General features: G+C 35.3%; 2 protein-coding genes across 2 annotated transcripts; both read right to left on the bottom strand.

Moving 5' to 3' along the window:
• Positions 1–9036: 9036 nt before the first annotated feature.
• LOC126740681 (piggyBac transposable element-derived protein 3-like) lies at positions 9037–10293 on the bottom strand. Its single transcript, XM_050446808.1, has one exon. It carries the CDS (start codon positions 10291–10293, stop codon positions 9037–9039), a length of 1257 nt encoding a protein of 418 aa, XP_050302765.1.
• A 3854-nt stretch (positions 10294–14147) lies between these two features.
• Positions 14148–15049, bottom strand: LOC126740679 (uncharacterized). The gene is made up of 2 exons (XM_050446807.1): positions 14736–15049; positions 14148–14491 (listed from the first exon to the last, which is right to left on the bottom strand). Exons 1-2 carry the CDS (start codon positions 14998–15000, stop codon positions 14148–14150), a joined length of 609 nt encoding a protein of 202 aa, XP_050302764.1. The 5' UTR covers positions 15001–15049.
• Positions 15050–22108: the final 7059 nt, after the last annotated feature.

Below are 22108 nucleotides of genomic sequence, written 5' to 3'. Positions count from 1 at the left end.
CCAACTGTTCGATAAATAAACCTTTAGCTGGTTGCTTGATTGTGTAGTTTGCTGTACCACCGGATGGCATGATAGATATAACACATAGTATGATGTGTACTAGTGTAACTCCATGTTTTCGACGTCGACTACGCTGAATGTTTGGACCTTTCTTTGCAATTGCGACATTGGTGTGCTTTGCCTACGCGGTTGATTAACGTCATTTTCTTTGATTACCACCACTGTCCCAATTTTTCGGTTGCCTTTTTCTTCTTTACATTTGTACCGCATTTGTAGTCTACTTAGATATTCTGTGGACCATAAATCCAGAAATTCTTCTTCATTTTGTGGATTAGTTTCCATCTCTGAGACATACAGCGGCCTTTTCTATTTGTCTCGGACCAGGCAAATGGACCTACTAGTGGTCTCTCAATTAGACAGTGACCTGGAAAGTATAATTTCAGGGTCTGTAGTGTCACTTATTGCACAAAGTGGCCGAAAGTTGAAGCACGCTTCTATTTGATATATGTTGACAATTCTTCGAATAAAGATAACAAATAGGGGAAGTCTTTATCTCCAAGAAAAATGCATGTGGGACACTTAGGTAAATGTATTTTACCTATAAATGTATATAATTCTACCTGTAAATGTATTTTACGTAAATGTAAATTACCTGTAAATGTATATAATTCTTCGAATGTTAATGTGGTTTCTCCTTTGACTCTTCGTGGGTGGTATTTTGTAGACTTAACTCCGTCTTCCCAAAGTCCTCCAAAGTGTGGTGAGGCGGGCGGAATAAAATGCCATGCCATGTCCCTGCGGTGCTGATAGCGTCTTGAACTTCTTGGGTTTCAGTTATCTTCCTTATTTCGTTTTCTATGTGATTCGCTGCTCCGACGAACGTAGTACCATTGTCACTGTATATATCTGTACATTGTCCTCTTCGTGATGCGAATCTTCTGTACGCTGCCAAGAAGGTTTCTGTGATCATGTCACTTATTTCAATATGGATTGCTCTAGTTGCCATACACACAAAAATCGGTATGTATCCTTTGTATGATTTGTGGCCTCCTCCTTTTGTTGTTCTGACAAATATCGGGCCTGCGTAGTCGATTCTGGCGTGAGATGGCGTCACCCGTTCTTTTGGTAGGTCTCTCATTATCTGCTGCGCTGCTCGTTACTTATATCTGATGCATCTTATGCACTTATTTATCATAGTTGCAATTTTTTTAATTGGGGTTGATGATCCAAAACTTTTGTCTGATGTAGGTTAAGGTTAACTGGTTAGCTCCGTGTAATGTTTTTTCGTGATCATCTCTTATAATGAGCGTTGTTAGATGGCAGTTTCTGGGCATGATGATTGGATGTTTTTGATTGAATGATATATTAGCATTCTTGAGTCTTCCTCCTATGCGCATCATTCCATTTTGATCCAATATTGGGTGCAGGTTTTGTAGGTTGCTCCTTTTGTTAATGTTTTTGCGGTGTTTGAGTAATTTTATTTCCTCTGTAAATTCTGAATCTTGTACTTAGCGGATGACGGTTTTTAATGTTGTCTGTAGTTCTTCTAGAGATAAATTTCCTCTTGGAGATCCTTTTTTCATTATTCTGAATATTGAAGAACTCTAAGCATTTTAGTCATTGATGAAAAACGACTCCACACCTGTTCTCGTATGGTGGTGACAGATGATTGATGTCATTTGGTTTTCTTTAGCCCTTCTTTAGTTCTGGGAATTTCTATACTTTTTGGCCATTCTTCTTTGTTGTACAACCAATTTGGTCCTTTCCACCATAGTTGTGATTCTTTGAGAGCGATAATGTCGATACCTCTTGAAACTACATCAGCTGGGTTGTCTTGAGATTTGACATGGTTCCAGTTCTGCGGTGGTATTAGTTTCACTATCTCCGAGACTCGGTTAGCGACGAACGTGTTCCATCTCGTAGTATCTCCTTTAATCCATCCTAACGTGATCATTGAATCCGTCCATGCATAGATCTCTGAGCAATCTATTTTGAGAGCCTTTTTGGTTTTGTCCATTAGCTTAGCAAGTAATACTGCAGCACATAATTTTAGTTTTGAAAGGGTGATCCGGTTTCTTGCTGGGGCAACTTTGGATTTAGCCTGCAGCATAGTAATATAAGTTGTATTTTCAGTTCTTATTCTACTGTAGATTACTGCGTATGCCTTTTCTAATGCATCGTAAAATCTTACGAGTTCAATTTCTTTATTATCGTATTGAATTCATCTTAGAATTCGGATTTTTGAAATGCTCTTCGTTTCTTCTTGAAATATCTGCCATTTCTTGTAGAGTTCTCCTTCGACAATTTTATACCAAGCTAATCATTGCAACCATAGATCCTGAATGATAAGTTTTGCTCTAATGGTAAAAGGCGCTAACCATCCTGATGCGTCAAATATCTTTGCAATTTCTGACAGCATCCTCCTCTTAGTGTTGATGGTTCTTGTCCTTGCATTGACCTTGAAGTGAAAGCTATCGTCGGCTGGAGTCGATAATATTCCTAATGACTTTTTCACCTCTTCTTGACCAATTTCCACGGTGCTTTTTTCTTTTAATTCTTCTGGAACTTTTTGCCAAATTCTTTGGAATTGCTGGACCATTTCCTCAGTATGAACTTTCCAGATTTTAGCAGCTTAATTAACTGATTGTACTTGCATGTGCTTCTGTGAAACTGCTGGCACCAGAGAGTACGTCATCGACATAGAAGTCTTTCAGGAGAATCTTTGATGCTATTTTAAAGTTTCTTTCTTCGTCCTACGCTAGTTGGTGAAGGGTTTTTATGGCTAAGAATGGTGCTGCACCTGTTCCATAGGTTACTGTGGTCAATCGGAATTCTTGTAATGGTTCGTCTGGATGCTCTCTCCATAGGATCCGTTGGTATTCCTGAGGTGGAGTGTCCACTTTTAATTGCCTATACATTTTTTCTATGTCTGCTATAAATTCAACTCGGTGTTTTCGCCAGCGTAGTATGATATCTGCCAGGTCATTTTGTAGCCTGGGTCCGGTATGCATTGCTTCGTTTAAACTCTGCTAATTGGTTGTTTTACACGATGCGTCGAATATTAACCTTAACTTTGTAGTTGTACTATCTTCTTTTGTGACAGCTTGGTGGGGTATGTAGTATTTTTCTTGGTTGTTTGCATATCTCGGCAATTTCTCCATGTGCTCGAGTAGTCTTCCATAAATTGACTATACTGGCCGTAAGGGTTCCTATTTTTCGTGCAATTTTTTCTCTAACTCTTCTTTTTCTCTGGGTACTCCTTAAATGGTAGCTTTACCGTGTAATTCCCGTCCTTGTTTCTTGCTATTGTTTTTCTAAAAGAATTCTTCACACATTTGGTCTTCTGGCTTGATCTGCTGTTGATGTGGGACTTCATCTATTTCCCAAAATTTGGTTAGTTGATTATCTTCTTCTGTTCTTAATACCATGCTCTTTATTTGCAGTTGTTTACTTTTTTTACTGCTGATTGTTGTCCCAGAGATGATCCACCTAAATTCTGTTTTCTGCCCTATCAGTCCATTCTGCTTGTTGAGCCCTTCCAGTATTATTTTTCCGTGTTCTTCTGCTTCTAATAGTATCTCGATGGGTCCTGTTGCATTGAACGTAGGATCCGCTAGAATAGTATTTTGCCATTCTTTTAGGTCTATTTTGCTTAACGGTTCACTGCGGAGCGGAGCGCCTTCGTAATCCTTGGTAACACGAGTAGCTCAGTCGTAAGTGTGTACTTGCTGGGGAATCTTGGCCTTAATTGTACTTTGACCTTTGACTTGGAAACACTTGATTTATTGTCGCTGACTCTTGATATTTCGGCACGTATTTTTTGTCTTGGTAATGCTAAGGCTTGTGCAGCTAATTTTCAGTATGAATGAAGATTGAGAACCCTGGTCAATTAGTACTCTTAGTAAATGGGACGTGCCGTCGTTTGCTCTACCTTGGATTAGTGCTGTAGCCAGTAGAACTTCTTTTTTCCTTTTTTCAGCTGCGTGGTGAGTGATTTGTGAATAATTTCTTGAATTATTACGCCTTGCATTAGAATCTTTATATCTTGGATTGACTGTACTGGGCCTGTAGCTAGGTTCGTAATTTCTCCTAACGCTGTTATTTTGGTAGTTATTTGGTCTTGAGGTGAGGTTCATTGTTCCAGCATTCGACGTGGCTTGCCGGTCTTGATGTAGTAAAGTGTGGTAATACCCATTGCAAACTCTGCACTTACTTGATATGGTGCATCTATTTCTCGTTTTCTATTTAAGTTATGGCTTAAACATCTGGCACATAGTTGATGGTCTTTCATCATCTTCATTCGACCCGTTAGTGATTGGCACAGGAATAGATTGCAGTGCCAAATAGAGTGTCCTCGATTGCATAGTTGACATACTAGATTTCTTTGGGATTTGTCGTTTTTCCCTGAATTAAGAACTTCGAGTGACTGAAACCTTCTTTTTAGAAATTCTAAAATCTCTTTTAGTGTGTAGAGTTCTAGAGGGTTTTCTAGTATTTACTTTGCTCGTAGATTTTTATGTTTTTATGTTTTCTGAATCCCATTTCTTGCATATGATTCTTCCTACCATTGGATACCAAGATGTGTCAAAGCCTAGATTTTTAATGCCTTTCAAGCATTCGGTGGTGACATCATACAATTGTTTAAGTTTATGTACTGACTCGTACATAATTGTCGGGAACTCGAAGATCTTGTCCACCAACGTTGACACAATGAGTCGCTTGTTTTGATATCGCTGTTTCAATAGATTCCACGCGGCATCGTAGTTTCCATCTGTTGTGAGTAAATGTCTCATGGTGTTGTTTTGATGGATAACTCTTGTAAAGAGATCGTCGAACGTAGGCCACTCTTCGTACAATCCGCTAAATATCGGAATGTTCATTGTTGGAATGGATGTGTTGTTTAATACATCCTGCCCTTCCTTGATTTTTTTTTATCACGTAAGAACTTTTGATTAAACGGTGGGCTGCTAAGTATTCTTTGCTGGTGGTGCCTTTGCAAAGGAACTCGTTGTGAAGTTGCTGAATGAGCCCCAATTGATTCCTGATGTCTTCTTTTAAAAATTCATATCGAGTTGTAGATTTGTTCCTACGAAGTTCATTTTGAAGTTCTTCAATAAGGAATTCAAATTGTTGGATCACTACTTCTTTTCTTTTCAGCACTGCTTCGCCTTCTTCTCCTCTTCTGCTTTTTTGCACGTTCAAATAGGTTTTAAAGCTTTTATAAAGTTCATTAATTTGGTTAAAATATTTCTTCCTATAATAGGTATGACTAGTCTCTCCTATTCTTTTCAGCTTTTCGTCGTTTTCTACTATGGCTTCCTATATCCCGTCTTTCTGTTGGTTTCGCTGAGTAACAAATGTTGGTGTCTTTCTTGGATGTGAATCTTTCTTTACGTTGACTAGAAGTTGCTCTAATTCTCCCGCTAGCTCCTGCTGGCGGAGGAAAATTTTATTTGTTTCTTCCATTGCTTTCTCGATGATGGACGCGACTGTTTTGGCTTGATTTGTCTTTTTTGCTTGACTACTTTGGCTGGCTTGACTGACATTTCTGCTTTGACTACTTTGGCTGGCTTGACTGACATTTCTGCTTTGACTGACTTGACTGGTTTGATTGGCTCGACTGCTTTAGCTGCTTTGATTGGCTTGCCTGTTTTGACTGACTTATCTGCTTTGACTGACTTGACTGCTTTGATTGGCTCGACTGCTTCGACCGCTTTGATTTAAAGATGGAGACGACCCTTTTGGGCGGTTACTCCTGGCTTGATTTCACTGCTCGAAGGACCATGAAAAGATTTAGGGCTTTTCCCTAAACTATAGGTTTAAGAAAAGGTGGCTTGGCCGAAGTAGGTTGAGCAATAAAAGACTACTGGGTATAGAACTCAATACTGGTTTATTCACAAGAATTAACGACTATTTATATCAATCTTGAGATAACAATTCGTGGTAATTATAAAAATCAAGATGAGCAACGTAATCATAATTTCAACTATTTGTCTATTCCGAACTAGTGAACTTAAAAACGTGAGCTTAAAATCCATCGCAAACACCTTGATCGACTGACATAAATAATTTTTATATAATTATGCATGGATACTTAAAGCTACCAAAAAATTTAAAAATACTAAAAAATATCGTTTAGACAACCCTGTTCTGTCATCGAGATGTATTTATTTTTTAATTGCTCTATGTTGAAGTGGTTACTTTTAAACATTTCAAACTTTTAAGGAAAACAAATATAACCCATAAATTGCCATAAGACTGTCAGGCCTTAAGCCTGTTTTCACATCCCTTGTTGATGAAAGAGGCACTTATTAAACATCTTTATACCCACTAAGTAAAACAACCTGGTAAAAAGGTCGCACGGTCAAAATTTAGAAAAACCGTCAATCTCAGTTGTTGTAGAAGTCAGGGTCATGAGTTACCCGTATTCCCTTTACTCTTTAAACCATAATATGGGTCTCTCTCTCTCCAGACTGTTGATGGCTAAATACTGGTACAAAAATTGCAGTATACAGTCGAGTTGAGTTACTGTCACAGTCAAGTTGAGGTACTGTCATCGAGAAATAGTGTGTGCGTCGAGTCGCGAGTCGTAGTCGCGATCGGAGTGAGAAGTTGCTCACGAAAGTTTTCCCTATTATCCCCATTACCCCTAATATCCAAGGCGGGTTTTTCTCTTTCTCTCTCTCTCTTTACACCTTTAGTGACCTAGGAAGGTCCGTAAGCACCCTTATACTTTAAACGCACTTAAAACTACCTGTATTATTGTCGCTAGTTATAAGTTCGGTCGTCGTGTGTTAATACAATAGGTTAAAGTAATTAACCCATTGTAATTAGAGTATAAGAACTATTGTTAGTAGTTAGTAAGAAGTGAGTAAAGTTACCTGCTAGTAAGCAAAGTGAGTATAAAAAAGGTAAAATTAAGTATATAAAAGGACAGCGCCGGCAATTCATAGTTTACAATTACTTTAATGAATAACTATTCCATTTTCTTGTCTTCGGATCTAATAAATGAGCATATTTTGTATTGTAAAAGTTTGTTTCAATTATTAAGTTAATTGGTTCAGTGCCATATAAGCTGTGGTTCTTTGATAAATATACAGAATAAACAAGTACAATCCACTAGTACTTTCCAGTGGCACAATAAAACAATTGTGCTCCCCTCTATTTGGGAAGGAGCCAGGCAGCAGTTCTATCCCGAATATATGTTTTAAAAAAATACTTATATCTCACTTTATTGCCGTTTTCTATTATTTGGATGTAATTTAAATTTGGAATTTAGGTTAAACAAGATGACCCCAATGATGCTTTTTCCTTTTTTTACATAACCAGGATTAAGAAAATACGATAACTATTAGCTATAGATATTGTTTAGATTTGATTTCAATTTAAATTTTAGAGTTCAGTTTAACCCTATATGATTTTTAAATTTTATTTGATGTATTGTGATTTTAAAAAATTTAAATATTTCACTCTATAACGCTTATCTATTATTCAAATGTAATTTATAGTTAGTATTTAGCATACACAAGATGACCCAAATAATTTTTTTCACGTTTTGCACATAACCCGGATTAAGGAAATATGATAACTATTAGCTTTAGCTATTGTTCCGATTTGATTTTAATTTAATTTTTAGATTTAATTCGTTTAACCGTATATGATTTTTAAATTTTATCTGACGTATTGTGATTTAAAAAAAAAAACTTATATCTCACTCTATTGCAGTTATCTATTATTCGAATGTAATTTATATTTAGTATTGAGCATACACAAGATGGCCCAAACGATTCTTTTAACGTTTTGCACATAACCAAGATTAAGAAAATCAGATAACTATTAGCTTTAGCTATTATTCCGATTTGATTTTAATTGAATTTTTAGAGTTAATTTGTTTAACCCTATATAATTTTTAAATTTTATTTAATGTATTGTGATTTAAAGAAATTCAAATATCTCACTCTATTACTGTTATCTATTATTCGAATGTAATTTATATTTAGTATCTAAAATACATAAGATGATGCAAATAATCCTTTTTACGGTTTGAACCTAACCAGTATTAAGAAAATACTTTAACCCTTAACTACTGTAGTGTCGATTTAATAGCGTTAGGCATGTAGTGCGGTCATGGTGACCGCAAATATAATTACCGCCAAAAAATATATTTTTGTGTTTTTCATATTGTTTTATTATTTATAATAAATATTAAAAGGTTTTTAATGAAAATCGAAGGTAAACAAACAAAACCAGTAAATATATATATTTTTTTAAATGTTTTTATTTCATAAGGCTTTTTTTTCAAAATTTTACAGTTTTTTTTAAAATAAACATTAAACAAAAAGTAATAATTCTAAAATAATATGGCTTATTTTTTCTTAAAGATAAAGGTATGGAGTTACAAAAAAAAACTTAACATTACATAAACAACATTATCTAAAAAAAATTGCACATGTTAAAAAAGTTACAAATTATGCCTGCAGTTTATGCAAAGCTTTGTCGAACACTCAACACAAATGGGTTTTGTACACATGTAGCACAAATGAAAAGTTTTTCTTTTTAGTTTTGAAGGACAAGTGTAACACGTTTTCCTTTTTTCCAATTTTTCCATTTCCACCTGTTCCAGACGTTCTTCAGGAATATTTAGAATTCTTTTTATTGTAGACCGTAGATCTCGAGCAATTCTTGGATTATTGGCTCTTCTTTCTAAATGCGGCCTGACTAGCTCATCAGCAAGAATTTTAATAAAGTCGGTTTTTTCCATTACTTTATTGTTCTTATAACTCTGATGAAGAATATAGGCATTTACTCCGCTTATGTCCAAGATTCGGAAAAATATAACCATAGGCCATCTTCTTGTACGGCGACTTGTAGAGTGTTTGGCACATTTTTCATCTATGGCATCTACCCCGCCCTTCGTAGAGTTATAGTAGGTTACAATTTCTGGCTTTTCCGTGCCATCGTCAAATGATGTCGAATGGTGCATGGATGATACGAGAATCACTGCTCTATTTTTTTGTGGAACATATGAAACTAAGGTTACGTCTTTAGTAAAACCAAATAAAGTTCCATCCTTACCAACTTTTCTGTCTTTTTAGGTAAAAAATCTGGGGGAATCTCTTTTTTATTTTTTTTAACAGTTCCGACATACGTAAGTTTCCGATTCTTTAATTGCTCGACAAGTTCTAAAGAAGTAAACCAGTTATCGGCGGTAATATTTCGATTTGATCCAGCTATTGGTTGTACTAATCTCAATACAGACTGCGTTGGTTTATTAAATTTTTTTAAATGTTTTTCCAAACCAAATCCATCAGAGTCTTTTCCAGTATATATATACCCATTAAAAAAATAGTGTGTACGTGCATCTGTCATACATACGATCTTGATTCCATATTTGCATGGCTTATTGGGCATATACATTTTAAACCTGCACCTTCCTCGAAAAGAGACCAACATCTCATCAATGCAGCAGTTTACTCCCAAAGAATATAGAGTCTGACAATTTTTGATAAACTGATCAAAAAGTTCAGATATTGCAGCAAGTGGATTTTCTTGTTTCCTGATATTTCGGTCTAAAGAATTGTCAAAGCGTAAGCACGCTAATAGAAATGCAAACCTCTGCTTACTCATCACACATCGAAATATTTCTCGTCCAGTGCCATCGGTTGCAAATATTCTGGATATATTTTCATGATTTGACACAAAAATTGCGCTGTAAAATAACAGGCCGATAAAAGCTTTTAACTCAACAATGTCCAAATCTTGATGCTCTGATCTTGATGAATTTTTTAGATTGGCCCTTTGTTTCTTTATTTTCTCATTAGTCCAATGCAAAATAGTTTTTAACATATCATCCGTGATCAGCAAGTTCCAAACTGCAAAAGGTTGTGCTTCATGCCCTAACAGACTAGCGGATCCTCGTAGAGTTGGTAAACGAAGCACAATATTGTGCTTTGGAGTTCGGCTTCGCGATGTAAAGCTCTCAGATGACCACTTGAATCGGTTTTTGCCATAGAAATTTCTTGATTTTTTGGAAGCTTGGTTTACCGGTTCCTCATAATCCTCAGAATCTTCCTGCTCGTCGGTATTGGCAAACTCCTCTTCTTCCCCTTCCTGTTCTGTATCAGTGTCATGTTCACTTGGTTCATAAATACTTTCACTGGCACTATCTTCATCACTCTCAATTGCAGTCAACATTTCATTTTCGATTTCATCTAACCACCTTAAACCTGTAGACTCAAAATCAGTATCGCAAAACCGAATTTTTTTTGACGGACCTGGCGCATCATTAGCCATAATAAATTTGAATATTCGTTACAAGCAAAGAATAAAATATTTCACCGTTACTGTTCTGCGGTCACTATGACCGCAAAAAAAATTTAACTCGGCGTAACTAAAAAAATAGAGACATAAAACACGACGTACTCGCACTGCTTTCTTGAATTGTACTAATTTAAAGGTACAAGGACGCCCAAGGCATTATAACTTGAGAGGGGGCAAATTTTAGAGATCTTGATAAGCGCTGCGGTCATGGTGACCGCACCACAGTAGTTAAGGGTTAACTATTAGGTATAGCTATTGTTCAGATTTGATTTCAATTTTATTTTTGGAGTTCATATGATATACTCTAAATTATTTTTAAAACTTTTGTGGAGTATTGTGTTTAAAAAAAATACTTATATCTCACTCTATTGCAGTTATCTATTATTCAAATATAATTCATATTTAGTATTTAGCATACACAAGACGACCCAAATGATCCTTTTTAGGGTTTGAACATAACCAGGATTAAGAAAATATGATAACTATTATACTCTATTTCAGAAGTGTATAGAGCAATAAACTGGGGAATTCCGTTCTGTTTGGCTACATTTCGTGGTAGTTCATAGGCGCAGGTACTTATAATATTTATGAATTTAATTTTCACGGATGAAATGCCTTTATTTTGAAAGAGATTAAATACTAAATAAATACTTTTAATCCTTTTGTATAGGTACCTATCTTTTAACGCTTTGTAACATGCAAAAATGGGGTCAGGTAATATATACAGACTATAAATACTTTTAAATCATATTTTAAACGTTAGTAGTCACTGCTACGCTGTAGTGTAATCACAATATTATTATCCTAATATTTAAAAAATGGAGGTATTCAGTCCAACGAAAAGATGTACTAAAAATTATAAGATCAATCGACTTACCTGAAGGAAGATTGATATTAATTTTCCGAGCTTGTCCGTAGAAATAATTACAACAATGTAGTATCCGTGAATCATGTTTCTCGGCACGACGTTCAGAGCAAAAAATGTTTATTTTGCATTATTGTTGGCCTGCCTTATCGCTGGGAATTCATTCCGTTGGCGTTGGTTGGTGGACAAAATTGCTTCTGGGTGCTTGGAAGTGGTGGGAGGGTTTGTAATTATATCTACGGACAAGCTCGGAAAATTAATATCAATCTTCCTTCAGGTAAGTCGATTGATCTTATAATTTTCCTTCGCTTGTCCTTGATATAATTACAACAATGTAGATGTCTAGAGTAAAAGGCAATTTTGTAGTGGCGAAATTTTAATTTATCTAACAAATTGTACCTGGTTATGACATGTATTATTTTAATAAACTTATGAAGTGAGTAATAGTAATAATATAAGATTTCTTATATAAATGCGTAAATGCATCTTTTAAGTAATTATTGGCATTTAACAATTAACACTTATACCTATACTAAATTAATCTGCAACATTGGTATGTTCCTATGTACCTACATATATTGGATCCTTAAACCTAAAGTTTTATATGTACATTATATAAATACTTATATAACCCTAGACTAAATATTATTATTAATAATATGTAAGGCTTGTTCCAATAAGGATGAATTTTAATAATCTTATGCAACATTATTTTTCGGTGGTTAGCACCGTTTTAGCAAATTCTTCTCTGGGTTTAATTAAGGGTCTATTATAGAATTTGAAAAATGTATTGGAGGACGGCGTCCACCCGGCCGTATGACGTATGAGGTCAATATTCACCCCTTTCCTGGAAGCAGCGGAAGCTGATGCGTGTCGAGTGCTTTGACCAGAAAAAACTGTAGTGTCAATTCCTCCTAATTTTAACACTGTTTTCAGCCATCGACTTATGGTTTGTGAGGTTGCTGGGTGAAATGGTCTTTTATGTGTTAGGATCAGTGATTCGTTATTATTCCTAAACTGTGCAGTTTTTTCTAGATAAGCCTCTATAGTGTGTGCCACGCATAACTCTGGTGCTTCATTAAAGAATGGGAATATTAAAACTGGTTGGATTTTATTGGGGGCTGATGTTTTAATTCTATCTGAAATTTTTATTTCTATTTTATTTTCATTCTTTAATATGTTACCGATTTTTATTTTAGTTAAAGTTTGTACTCTACTGGCGGATGCAATTGCCATTAGAAAAGTAAGTTTATAGGTTAGTTTTTCGATATTCAAGGAATTTAATGGGTACCACGTTTTCAAAACTGCTAGTACCGAATCCGGATTCCAGATGTACGAATATTTCGGCTCCGGCGGTCTTATATTTGCTACACCCTTGAGAAACCTATTAATGCATTTTAAGTCTTGTTCTTTCGGCGAAAATATAAGATTTAAAGCCGACCTATAAGAATTAATGACAGAATAAGACATTCCTTTATTTAATGCATGTTCTAAGAATTCTAAATATCTACCTATACTGTAAATAAATGGGTTTATATATTGCCTTTCATTGCAAAACTCCCAGTATTTTTTAAAACAATTGGAATATTGCTTTAAGGTGCCTTCTGATAAGGAATTGATCATTGTTGGTATCGCTGTCGTCGGAATTCCTTTTATTTGATAAGCGATCCTGACAATTTCCCTGCCACCAGGGAAAGTTCCTTGCATAGCGGATGGCTGGTCCTAAAAGGAGATAAAAGGAGGCTAGGATTAGGTTTAAAATATATCGGATCTTCAGTTAAAAGTTTTTGGAAGATAGGAAACCAGGGTTGCGAGGGCCAATTTGGTACAACCATTATACCTAGTGCTTTTTCCTCAATAATTTTTTCTAAGACTCGAGGAATGCACGAAAAAGGCGGAAAAGCGTAAAAATAACATGCGGTCCATGAAATTGTGAATGCATCGACTGAAAATGAGCTTGGATCGGGAAACCAAGATATATATTTTTTACATTTATTATTAATTCTTGAGGCAAATAAATCTATTTCTGGTTCCCCGAAATTTTGAATAATTTTCGTAAAAGCGTAAAGATTTAATTGATACTCCGTGTCGATCGATAACGATCTAGATTCTTTGTCCGCTTTAAAATTTTCTGATGACGTAATGTAACTTGCAAATATTGATATGTTTTTGTTTTCACACCATTCCCAGATAAGTCTTGTAGCATCATTCAGATGGTGAAATCTGACACTACCCCCTCGATTTATGCAAGAAATAGCGGTTTGATTATCAATTCTCAGTAAGATCCGTATGTTAGTTTTATTTTTCGTTAATGAACTTAGTGCATAATATGCCGCTTTTATTTCTAAGTAATTTATGTGCATTTGAGATTCATTTTTGTCCCAAAACCCATGAAAAGTATTTTTTCCACAGAAGGCACCCCAACCTGTAGGTGAAGCATCTGAAAAGATTTCTAATTTAAATTGAGGTGGTTTTATATCTTGGCCTTTCCCTATATTATTTTCCCACCATGATAATTCATTTCTTATTGAGTCGCAAATTTCCATTTTCTTATTGTAATTTTGATAATCACTTCGAATAGCTGAGTGCTTAATTATTTCCAAAATTTTTAAATGAGCAAACCCGTATTTTGTTGCTGGACATGACGCTACTAATTTGCCTAATAACTGTGCAAAAACTCTTACAGTGCATTGGTTTTTCCTTTTAAATTGCTTAATTTTTTGTTTTATTGAATATATTTTTTTTTCTGGTAATGAAATTTTTAAGCTTGCTGAATTAAAAGAAAACCCAAGAAAGTTAATTGTCTGTTGTGGCTGTAATACGCTTTTGTTAATATTGATTATAAAACCTAAGTTTTCTAGCAATTGTGTTGTAGTTTTTATATTTTTTATACATTGTGACTTACTATCTGCCAGAAGTAAAATATCATCAAGATAGAAAATTAATAGAATATTTAATTTCCTTAGAAATCCTGCAACTCTGTAACGAATTTGTCATGTTTAAGAACCCCATCGGGAAGACATGGTTGTATTTCATCATTTGTTTTTGGAGGTAGCAATTGTAGACAATTTTCGGGAATTTTGTATTTTTCTGTAATGTCACTTCTTTGTGCACTGGTTAACCCCGATTGTAGCACTGCACTCCAGCGTACTGCAATCTCGTTGTGTATTGCTACACCGATTTGTGCCTCGTCCAGCGGCTTGCTGCCAAAGAAGTCAAAATCTACTTCAATCTGTTCTGGTGCTGTCTCCGTTTGAGGTATGATCTGGATTTCTTCATTATTGGGTTCTACGTCCGAAGACGAACCTAAACGGGCGACAAAAAACCTTATCAGTTTATTAAAGTCTTTTGGCGAACGCTTGTTGCCTGAGATTAAAGAAATCGCGCGATTTCACTCTCAATTATAAGGTTTCATATTATGCTTTTGTTTATAATGGTATAACGCGTGTTATAACCCTTGATTTGGCAAGCGCATGCTGCCAGAGAAGATTAATGAAATCGCGCGATTTCCTTCTCCATTATTTAAAGGCAATTAAGCCATTTTTATTACCTGAAGATTCGCTAGATGACGTAAAAGACGAATCGCTTGAATCCAGTAGTCGTAGCTTATCCTGTATTTTCTTGAGTTTTTTGTTAAGTTTCCTCACTTCACACTTTTTTCCCTCACTTATTTTACGTTTAGGCATTTTTAAGTCAAAAAGAATTTCGACGCGTACCTCGAACACGACAAAACGGAATGAATTCCCAGCGATAAGGCAGGCCAACAATAATGCAAAATAAACATTTTTTGCTCTGAACGTCGTGCCGAGAAACATGATTCACGGATACTACATTGTTGTAATTATATCAAGGACAAGCGAAGGAAAATTCTCCACTATCGCTGAGTGAAAAAGTTATTATTTTAAATGTACATGATTGCATAAAACACGATTACCCTTGTTTTACTGTGCAAGAAATTGTTGAAAAATGTTCTCGAATGAGTGAAATTGGAAAGTCCACCATTTTCAAATTGTTGTGGGAAAGAAAAGTAGCAGGTCAAGTGGAATCTCCCAAGCAAAAGCCAGGACGACCTACAAAAGTCCTTGATGAAAATGCTAAATGTATAATTCGAAGAAAAGTTCACTCTTTTTATTTTAAAAAGGAAATACCCTCCCTAGACAAAATTTTAATGGAGCTTGGCCGAGATGACAGTATTCCGTTGATAAGTAGAAAACTTTTATGGAAAACTTTAAAAAATATGGATTTTGCCTGGGAAAAGCATAACCGCAAAGCACTTTTACTGGAAAGCGACGAAATTGTTTGTTGGAGACGACAATACTTGAGAAGTATCAAGCAGTACCGCAGGGAGCAAAAGAAAGTTTTTTATCTTGATGAGACGTGGATTAACGAAGGTTATATAGTCCAAAAAATGTGGCAAGACAAAAATATAACCAGTGCTCGCCAAGCTTTCATAGAAGGCCTGTCTACGGGTATTAAAGTACCTTCGGGAAAAGGAAAAAGACTTATAATCGCACATATTGGAAGCGAAGAGGGATTTTTAAAAGAAGGTCTGCTAACCTTTGAGTCGACTCGCACAGGAGATTACCATGAAGACATGAACTCAGACGTTTTCGAGGACTATTTTGATGAAATGATAAAATTTCTTCCGGCTAATTCGGTGGTGGTTATGGATAACGCAAGCTATCATTCACGGCGAATAGAGAAGACGCCAACTTCAAGTTGGAGAAAGCAAGAAATTATCGATTGGCTGACTGCAAAAGGTATTGCATTTGAAGCAAATTTGATAAAAAAAGAACTGCTGGCAATAGCAAACTTACACAAAACTCGTTTCATGAAATACGCCGTGGAAGATATAGCCGAAAAATATAATATAACTGTACTGCGCTTACCGCCATATCATTACGAACTAAATCCTATAGAACTGATATGGGCGCAGGTAAAAGGATTTGTAGCAAGACAAAACACGACTTTTAAAATGAAAGATGTTAAGCTACTGTTTGATCAAGCCATTACGGAAGCGACACCAGAGAATTGGCAAAAAGCAGTCCAGCATGTAATTAAGCAAGAGGACAAAATGTGGGATCTTGACAACCTCATCGATCAGACAGTCGATCCTTTAATTATAATGTCAAGAGGTGATGACAGTTCGTCAGATGACGAAGAAGACTACAATATATTATAATTTAAAATTGTTATACACTGTTCAAAAAGTGCCAGATTCAAAAGTGACATTTTCAACTGTTTTACTCTACATATTATGTTCAATAAATTTGTGAAAAAAATATATTATTCCATTTAAACAAAAGTAACTTTCTAAAATAAAATAGCATTTAAGTACATTAATTAAAAGGTAAAAAACAAGTCCCAGTTGCACGCCTTTGGCGAACCGTTTTCAATGTTTATCAGTGGGTAACAATGGGCAAAACTTTGATTTTTTGACCCAAAACCGGGTGGCACTACCTGCAATCAACGAAAAGAAAGAATTTTACATTGAAACTAATACCCAACTAAGGTAGTGCCATAAAATATTGGTGGATCACCAGGTACCACTTTTGCATACCTAATGAGGTTTTATTGCTCTACACACTTCTGAAATAGAGTATAGCTTTAGCTATTGTTCCTTTTTAATTTCAATTTTATTTTTGGAGTTTATATGATATACTCTAAATTATATTCGGCCCCGTCTCATAAATAAGAGTCTATGTAGTATCTTCCTTTTGTGCGCTTAAGTAGATTTCGATCGTCTGATTTAATTTTTATTCGTTTGTTTACTGGGCAAAATACCGGGAATTTCGCGTAGGCGTATGCGTAGTCGTTCTCCGGCGGCGGATAAAAGCAATAAGAATATTAAAAAGTTGAAAAGATTAGAACAACGGATGGACAATTTAGAGCGGTCTAAAAGAAAACGTTCCTTATCTAGTTTAAGTTCTAGTTCGGATTCCGACTCTTCTGTGATTCGGAGACATAGCGGTCGCAAAATCATTCGCCGATCTTTGGATAGTGACTCATGTGAAGGTAATTAAATTATATCTTATATTAATACAGACTTTTTGCCTTTGATAGGTTTACGTGCTTGCGTTTTGAAACGCATTCTATTAAGTGCTTGTTATGTTAGCCGATTTTATTATGGTTTTGCGGCTTTTGATAGCGGAAAGTGTTATCGGTTTTTTGATAGACCGTATATACTTCACATGCACAATTTTAGTTCAGTTATATACAGGGTGTCCAAGATAAGGATCCTAAGCATGGGGATCTCGGTACCTGTTGGAGGTACAGCTTCGGTTAAATCAGGAAAAAGTTGTGCACTTTGAAGCGTATTTACATGCCGTTGAGAAACTTCAAAAATTTCCATGGCCTGCTGAGATATTTGGAAAAAACGGAAATTTGCCAATATCGATTTTATTTTTTCCTGGCTTTATTTTAAAAGATATCAAAAAACTATTGACACTTTCTCATTGACACTTTTGATGTAGTACGTGATGGCGCTTTTAAATTTTATATCCGACGTTTCGTTTTCGAGAAATCATCATCAACTTTATTTTTTTATATGGCGCGAAAAGAAAGTACACCCTGTATCTGATTCCATTTTTTATTACAAATTCAATGATGGTTCCCATGTCACATTTTTTTTTTTAGTTGAAAGGAAAAATGCTAATTTTCTATTTTTTTAGCATATTTTTTAAGTAAGCTTTGGAAACAAATGCTTTGACGTATGTAAATACCTGTTACCGAGTCTGTCACATTTTTCTTAATATCTATTTAGAGAGTGATGAAGCTAAATGAAGCATTGATTTGCATTGTACATTGTACTGCTTATAAATAAAAAAATGTAACGAGTAATAGACAAATGTTTTATGATTTTTCTAATGATATGCAACAAATAATGAATACATTTTAAAAATAACGAAAAAAGCAAATAAATTAACGCATTTTATAAATTTAATTTAAAACAGGTATTCAAACAGGTTTCCGTTATTTTCTAGACATAAGTATGATCTTCTTATAGTAGCAGTTAAAACATCACGCAATATCTCTGGCGTAATACTTTGAAAAGCGGCCGTCATACATTCTCGTAACTCCTGCTCAGTTCCAAAAGAATGTTGATAGATTCGGTTTTTACTAAATCCCCAAAGGAAGAAGTCCAAAGGGGTTAAGTCCGGGGATCGCGCTGGCCAAGACACTTCACTGGAGGTTCCAATCCACTTTTCAGGAAAACGCTGCGAAAGGTACTGTCGAACTTGCCCAGAATTATGTGCAGGAGCCCCGTCTTATTGAAACCAACAGCTATTGACTTGTGCCAGAGGTAAATCATCTAAGCAGTCTTCTAAATCATTTTGCAATAAATTAAGATATCGTTCTGCTGTTAATAAATAATGGTAAATAAATGGACCTAGTATTTTGGTTCCTAAAATTCCACACCACATATTAAACCCAAAACATTGTTGATGTCTAGATATTTTCTTAACACGCGGATTTTGTTGGACCCAGTAATGACTATTGTGGCGGTTAAAGATGCCATTATTAGTGACCATACTTTCGTCGGACCATATTATTTTTGATAGAAAATAAAATCCTCTTCACAGGCACCTGTATACCACTCACAAAAATGCCGACGTCGTTCGAAATCCCCAGGTTTAAGTCCTTGGCAAATTCTAAATTTGTAGGGGTGATATCTGTTTTTACGTAAAATAAACTGAGCTGTAGATTTGGCCACTCCTAAATTTTTTTCAATTTGCCTGGTTGATATCTCGGGGTTTTCAATAACTGCTTGTAAAACATTCTTTTGGGTTTCTTCAAGAGATTCCTTTTTTCGAGATAAAACAGGCTTTTTAAATGAACCATATTCTTTTAAATTTCGAGCCAACTCTAAGAAAATGGATTTACATGGTTGCTTTCTATCTGGAAATTTATTAAGATACATTGCTGCTGTATTTACAGTATTTTTGTAGCACAAAATGTAGCACGACAGCATGTTAAACTTTTCTTTATGACTATAATGACCACCAGGCATATTTGAAGATAATATTATAACTTCAGCAATAATAACGACAACAGTAAATAATAATAACAATAATTACTCAACAAACAACAACTTGACAATCACGGTAACAACAACGGCAATTAATATTTAATAAAAAATATATGACAGGGTAAAAGGTATTTACGTCAAAGTGTCAAAGCATTTGTCTCCAAAGCCTACTTAATAATATGTTTAAAAAAAAAAGAAAAATTGTATTTTTCCTTTTAACTAACAAAAAAAATGTGACATATGATACATCGTTAAATTTGTAATAAAAAATGGAATCAGATATAGGGTGTACTTTCTTTTTGCGCCATATAAAAAAATAAAGTTGATGGTGGTTTCTCGGAAACGAAACGTCGGATATAAAATTTAAAAGCGCCATCACGTACTACTTCAAAAGTGTCAATGAGAAAGTGTCTATTGACACTTTCAAAAAACTATTGTTATTGTTTAAAAAACTATTGTTATTTTAAAAGATATCAAAAAACAATAGTTTTTTGATATCTTTTAAAATAAAGCCAGGAAAAAATGAAATCGATATTGGCAAATTTCCGTTTTTTCCAAATATCTCAGAAGACCATGGAAATTTTTCAAGTTTCTCAACGGCATGTAAATACGCTTCAAAGTGCACAACTTTTTCCTAATTTAACCGAAGCTGTATCTCCAATAGGTACCGAGATCCCCATGCTTAGGATTCTTATCTTCGACACCCTGTAGACATCTGGATCTCCTGATGCTGTTCCCGAGGGGGAAACAAAAAAAAAATTCCTCATACACAAGGAGCCCTTAACAAAGATATTTCATCGGTACTTGAAGATGAAGTTAGCATTTAAAAAGTGTATGGACCCTTCATTCATCAACAGATTACTGATAGATAGCTTAAAATTTTTAAAGCCGGGCTGGATAGTGAGAGAAAGAAAAATATATTATTAAAATATCCCGATCTCGGTAATAGTCGTTTCTCGGAGGCTCCGAAGCTAAACCCCATGGTGGCTCAGGCTAATAATGAGTCGATGCAAAAAAGGGATGAACGTAAGTAATAAACAGGTGCAAATCGCCGCAAGTCTAGCCGAATTGGTTCTGTTATGTCACAGTTATTGAAAAAACAAGAGGGGGGAGAAGACTATTTCCATAAGTCCATAATAGAGCGTCTTAACGATGTTGGTCGATTCTTATTGCACCTTCATCATTCTGAGCGTGTCATTCATAGAGATTTGATTTCTTTTAATTTAAACAAAGAATGGAAAGAAACACTATGCCATCCAGTTAGTGATAAATGGCTTTTCAGAGAATACTTAGAGGTCAGACTGAAAAATGCTAAAACAATTCAACAGTCTACCAATTAACTAACATTTTCGCTAGGAAAACTAGCCCAGAATCTGCGAGTTCTTTATTAAAAAAGTTCATTCAAGAAGGTTCGGGGAACAACACAGAGTGGACGATACCAAATATCAGTTCCCAACAACAAACACTGCCAGCCAAGCCGAGACCAGAACCGTTTACATCAACAAGACAGATCCAAGAGCAGGTATCGACGAAAATAGAGGTAGGATCCTGTTCAGCAGGAAGATTAAAACATTTCTCTACTTATTGGAAGAATAATACTCACAATTAGCTTATCCTATCATAGTTAGAAGGAGTAAGGTTACCTTTTATTAAAAAACCCATACAGGCTTCGATGCCTAAAGAACCAAAATGATCTCTGAAAGATAAATATATTTACTCTCATACTATTGAACAAATGTTAAAATCTGGGGCCCTTTCTAAGGTACAGGCTTGTGATGGCCAATTTTTATCTAATTATTGTTTGATCCCCAAAAAAGATGGCACGTTGCGTTTCATATTGAATCTTAAAAATTTAAATCAGTATACTAAGACTAGCCACTTCAAATTAGAAGACCACAGAATAGTGGCGAGAATAATTAACCGTAACTTCATGACTAAGATTGATTTGCAAGAAGTTTATTTTTTATTTCCGGTACACGAAGGTCATCGCTGATGTGTGTGCAACCATTTGAATTAACTAACGGGCCAGCATGATCAATATGCCATGATTCTAGTATATTATTTGGTTTTTCCCCATGCTGCCAAAGTCCATGTCGGGGGCCAGTGTGTGATTTCCCCAGTACGCATGCTCTACAATTCCTAATATATTTTTTTAAACACTTGCTTATCCTAGGCCAAAACAAATGTTCTCGTATTTTCTTTAAACACTTGTCCCAACCAATATGAGAGGATAGGTCATGGTACAAACGCATCGTAAGCAAACGCGCGGCCACGGGCACGAAGCACTTAGGAGGATTTGTTTTGGTTACAATCATATTGTCAACAACTTTATAGACTGGATCGGTATTTGGGTTACTAAGCACTTCTTGGCAAAACGCGTCGTTGTTTTGGAATTCCCGTAATGTTTGTTTATCATACAGTTTATTTGCTGATGCGATCAGGTGTTTTGCTCTTATATTTTGATAACAATGATTCAATTTGCAATTTTAAATTTTCTGGTAGGTCTGGTTGATTAATTTTAACATGCTGTAGAGTTAATAATTTAGAAATGTCTGGTGGCTGATAGTATAACTCAATTCCATTACCACCCTTTTTAACAGATACAAAGTGTTGAAGGATAATATCCAAACCAATTAAAATATCGATGCCACTGGGAAAAACTCGATCGTCAATAACAACAAAATTAATGTCTAATGTTAACGTTGGCAAGACTGTAATAATATCACAAACACCAATAGCGTAAACAACTTGGTTACCGAATCTGACAAAGGCACGACTTTTATCGCTCGGCATGATCACTGCGCCTAATGTTTTGACTATTACATGTTTTATGATGAATACATCGGCGCCGCTGTCAATACGATACGTGAATTCTGGAGCTTGATTCTTGCACA

The sequence above is a fragment of the Anthonomus grandis genome, chromosome 9 (assembly GCF_022605725.1).
Source record: "Anthonomus grandis grandis chromosome 9, icAntGran1.3, whole genome shotgun sequence".
NCBI lineage: Eukaryota > Metazoa > Arthropoda > Insecta > Coleoptera > Curculionidae > Anthonomus > Anthonomus grandis.
Note: the sequence above shows the minus strand (reverse complement) of the source record. Positions and strands in the feature narration are given on the sequence as shown.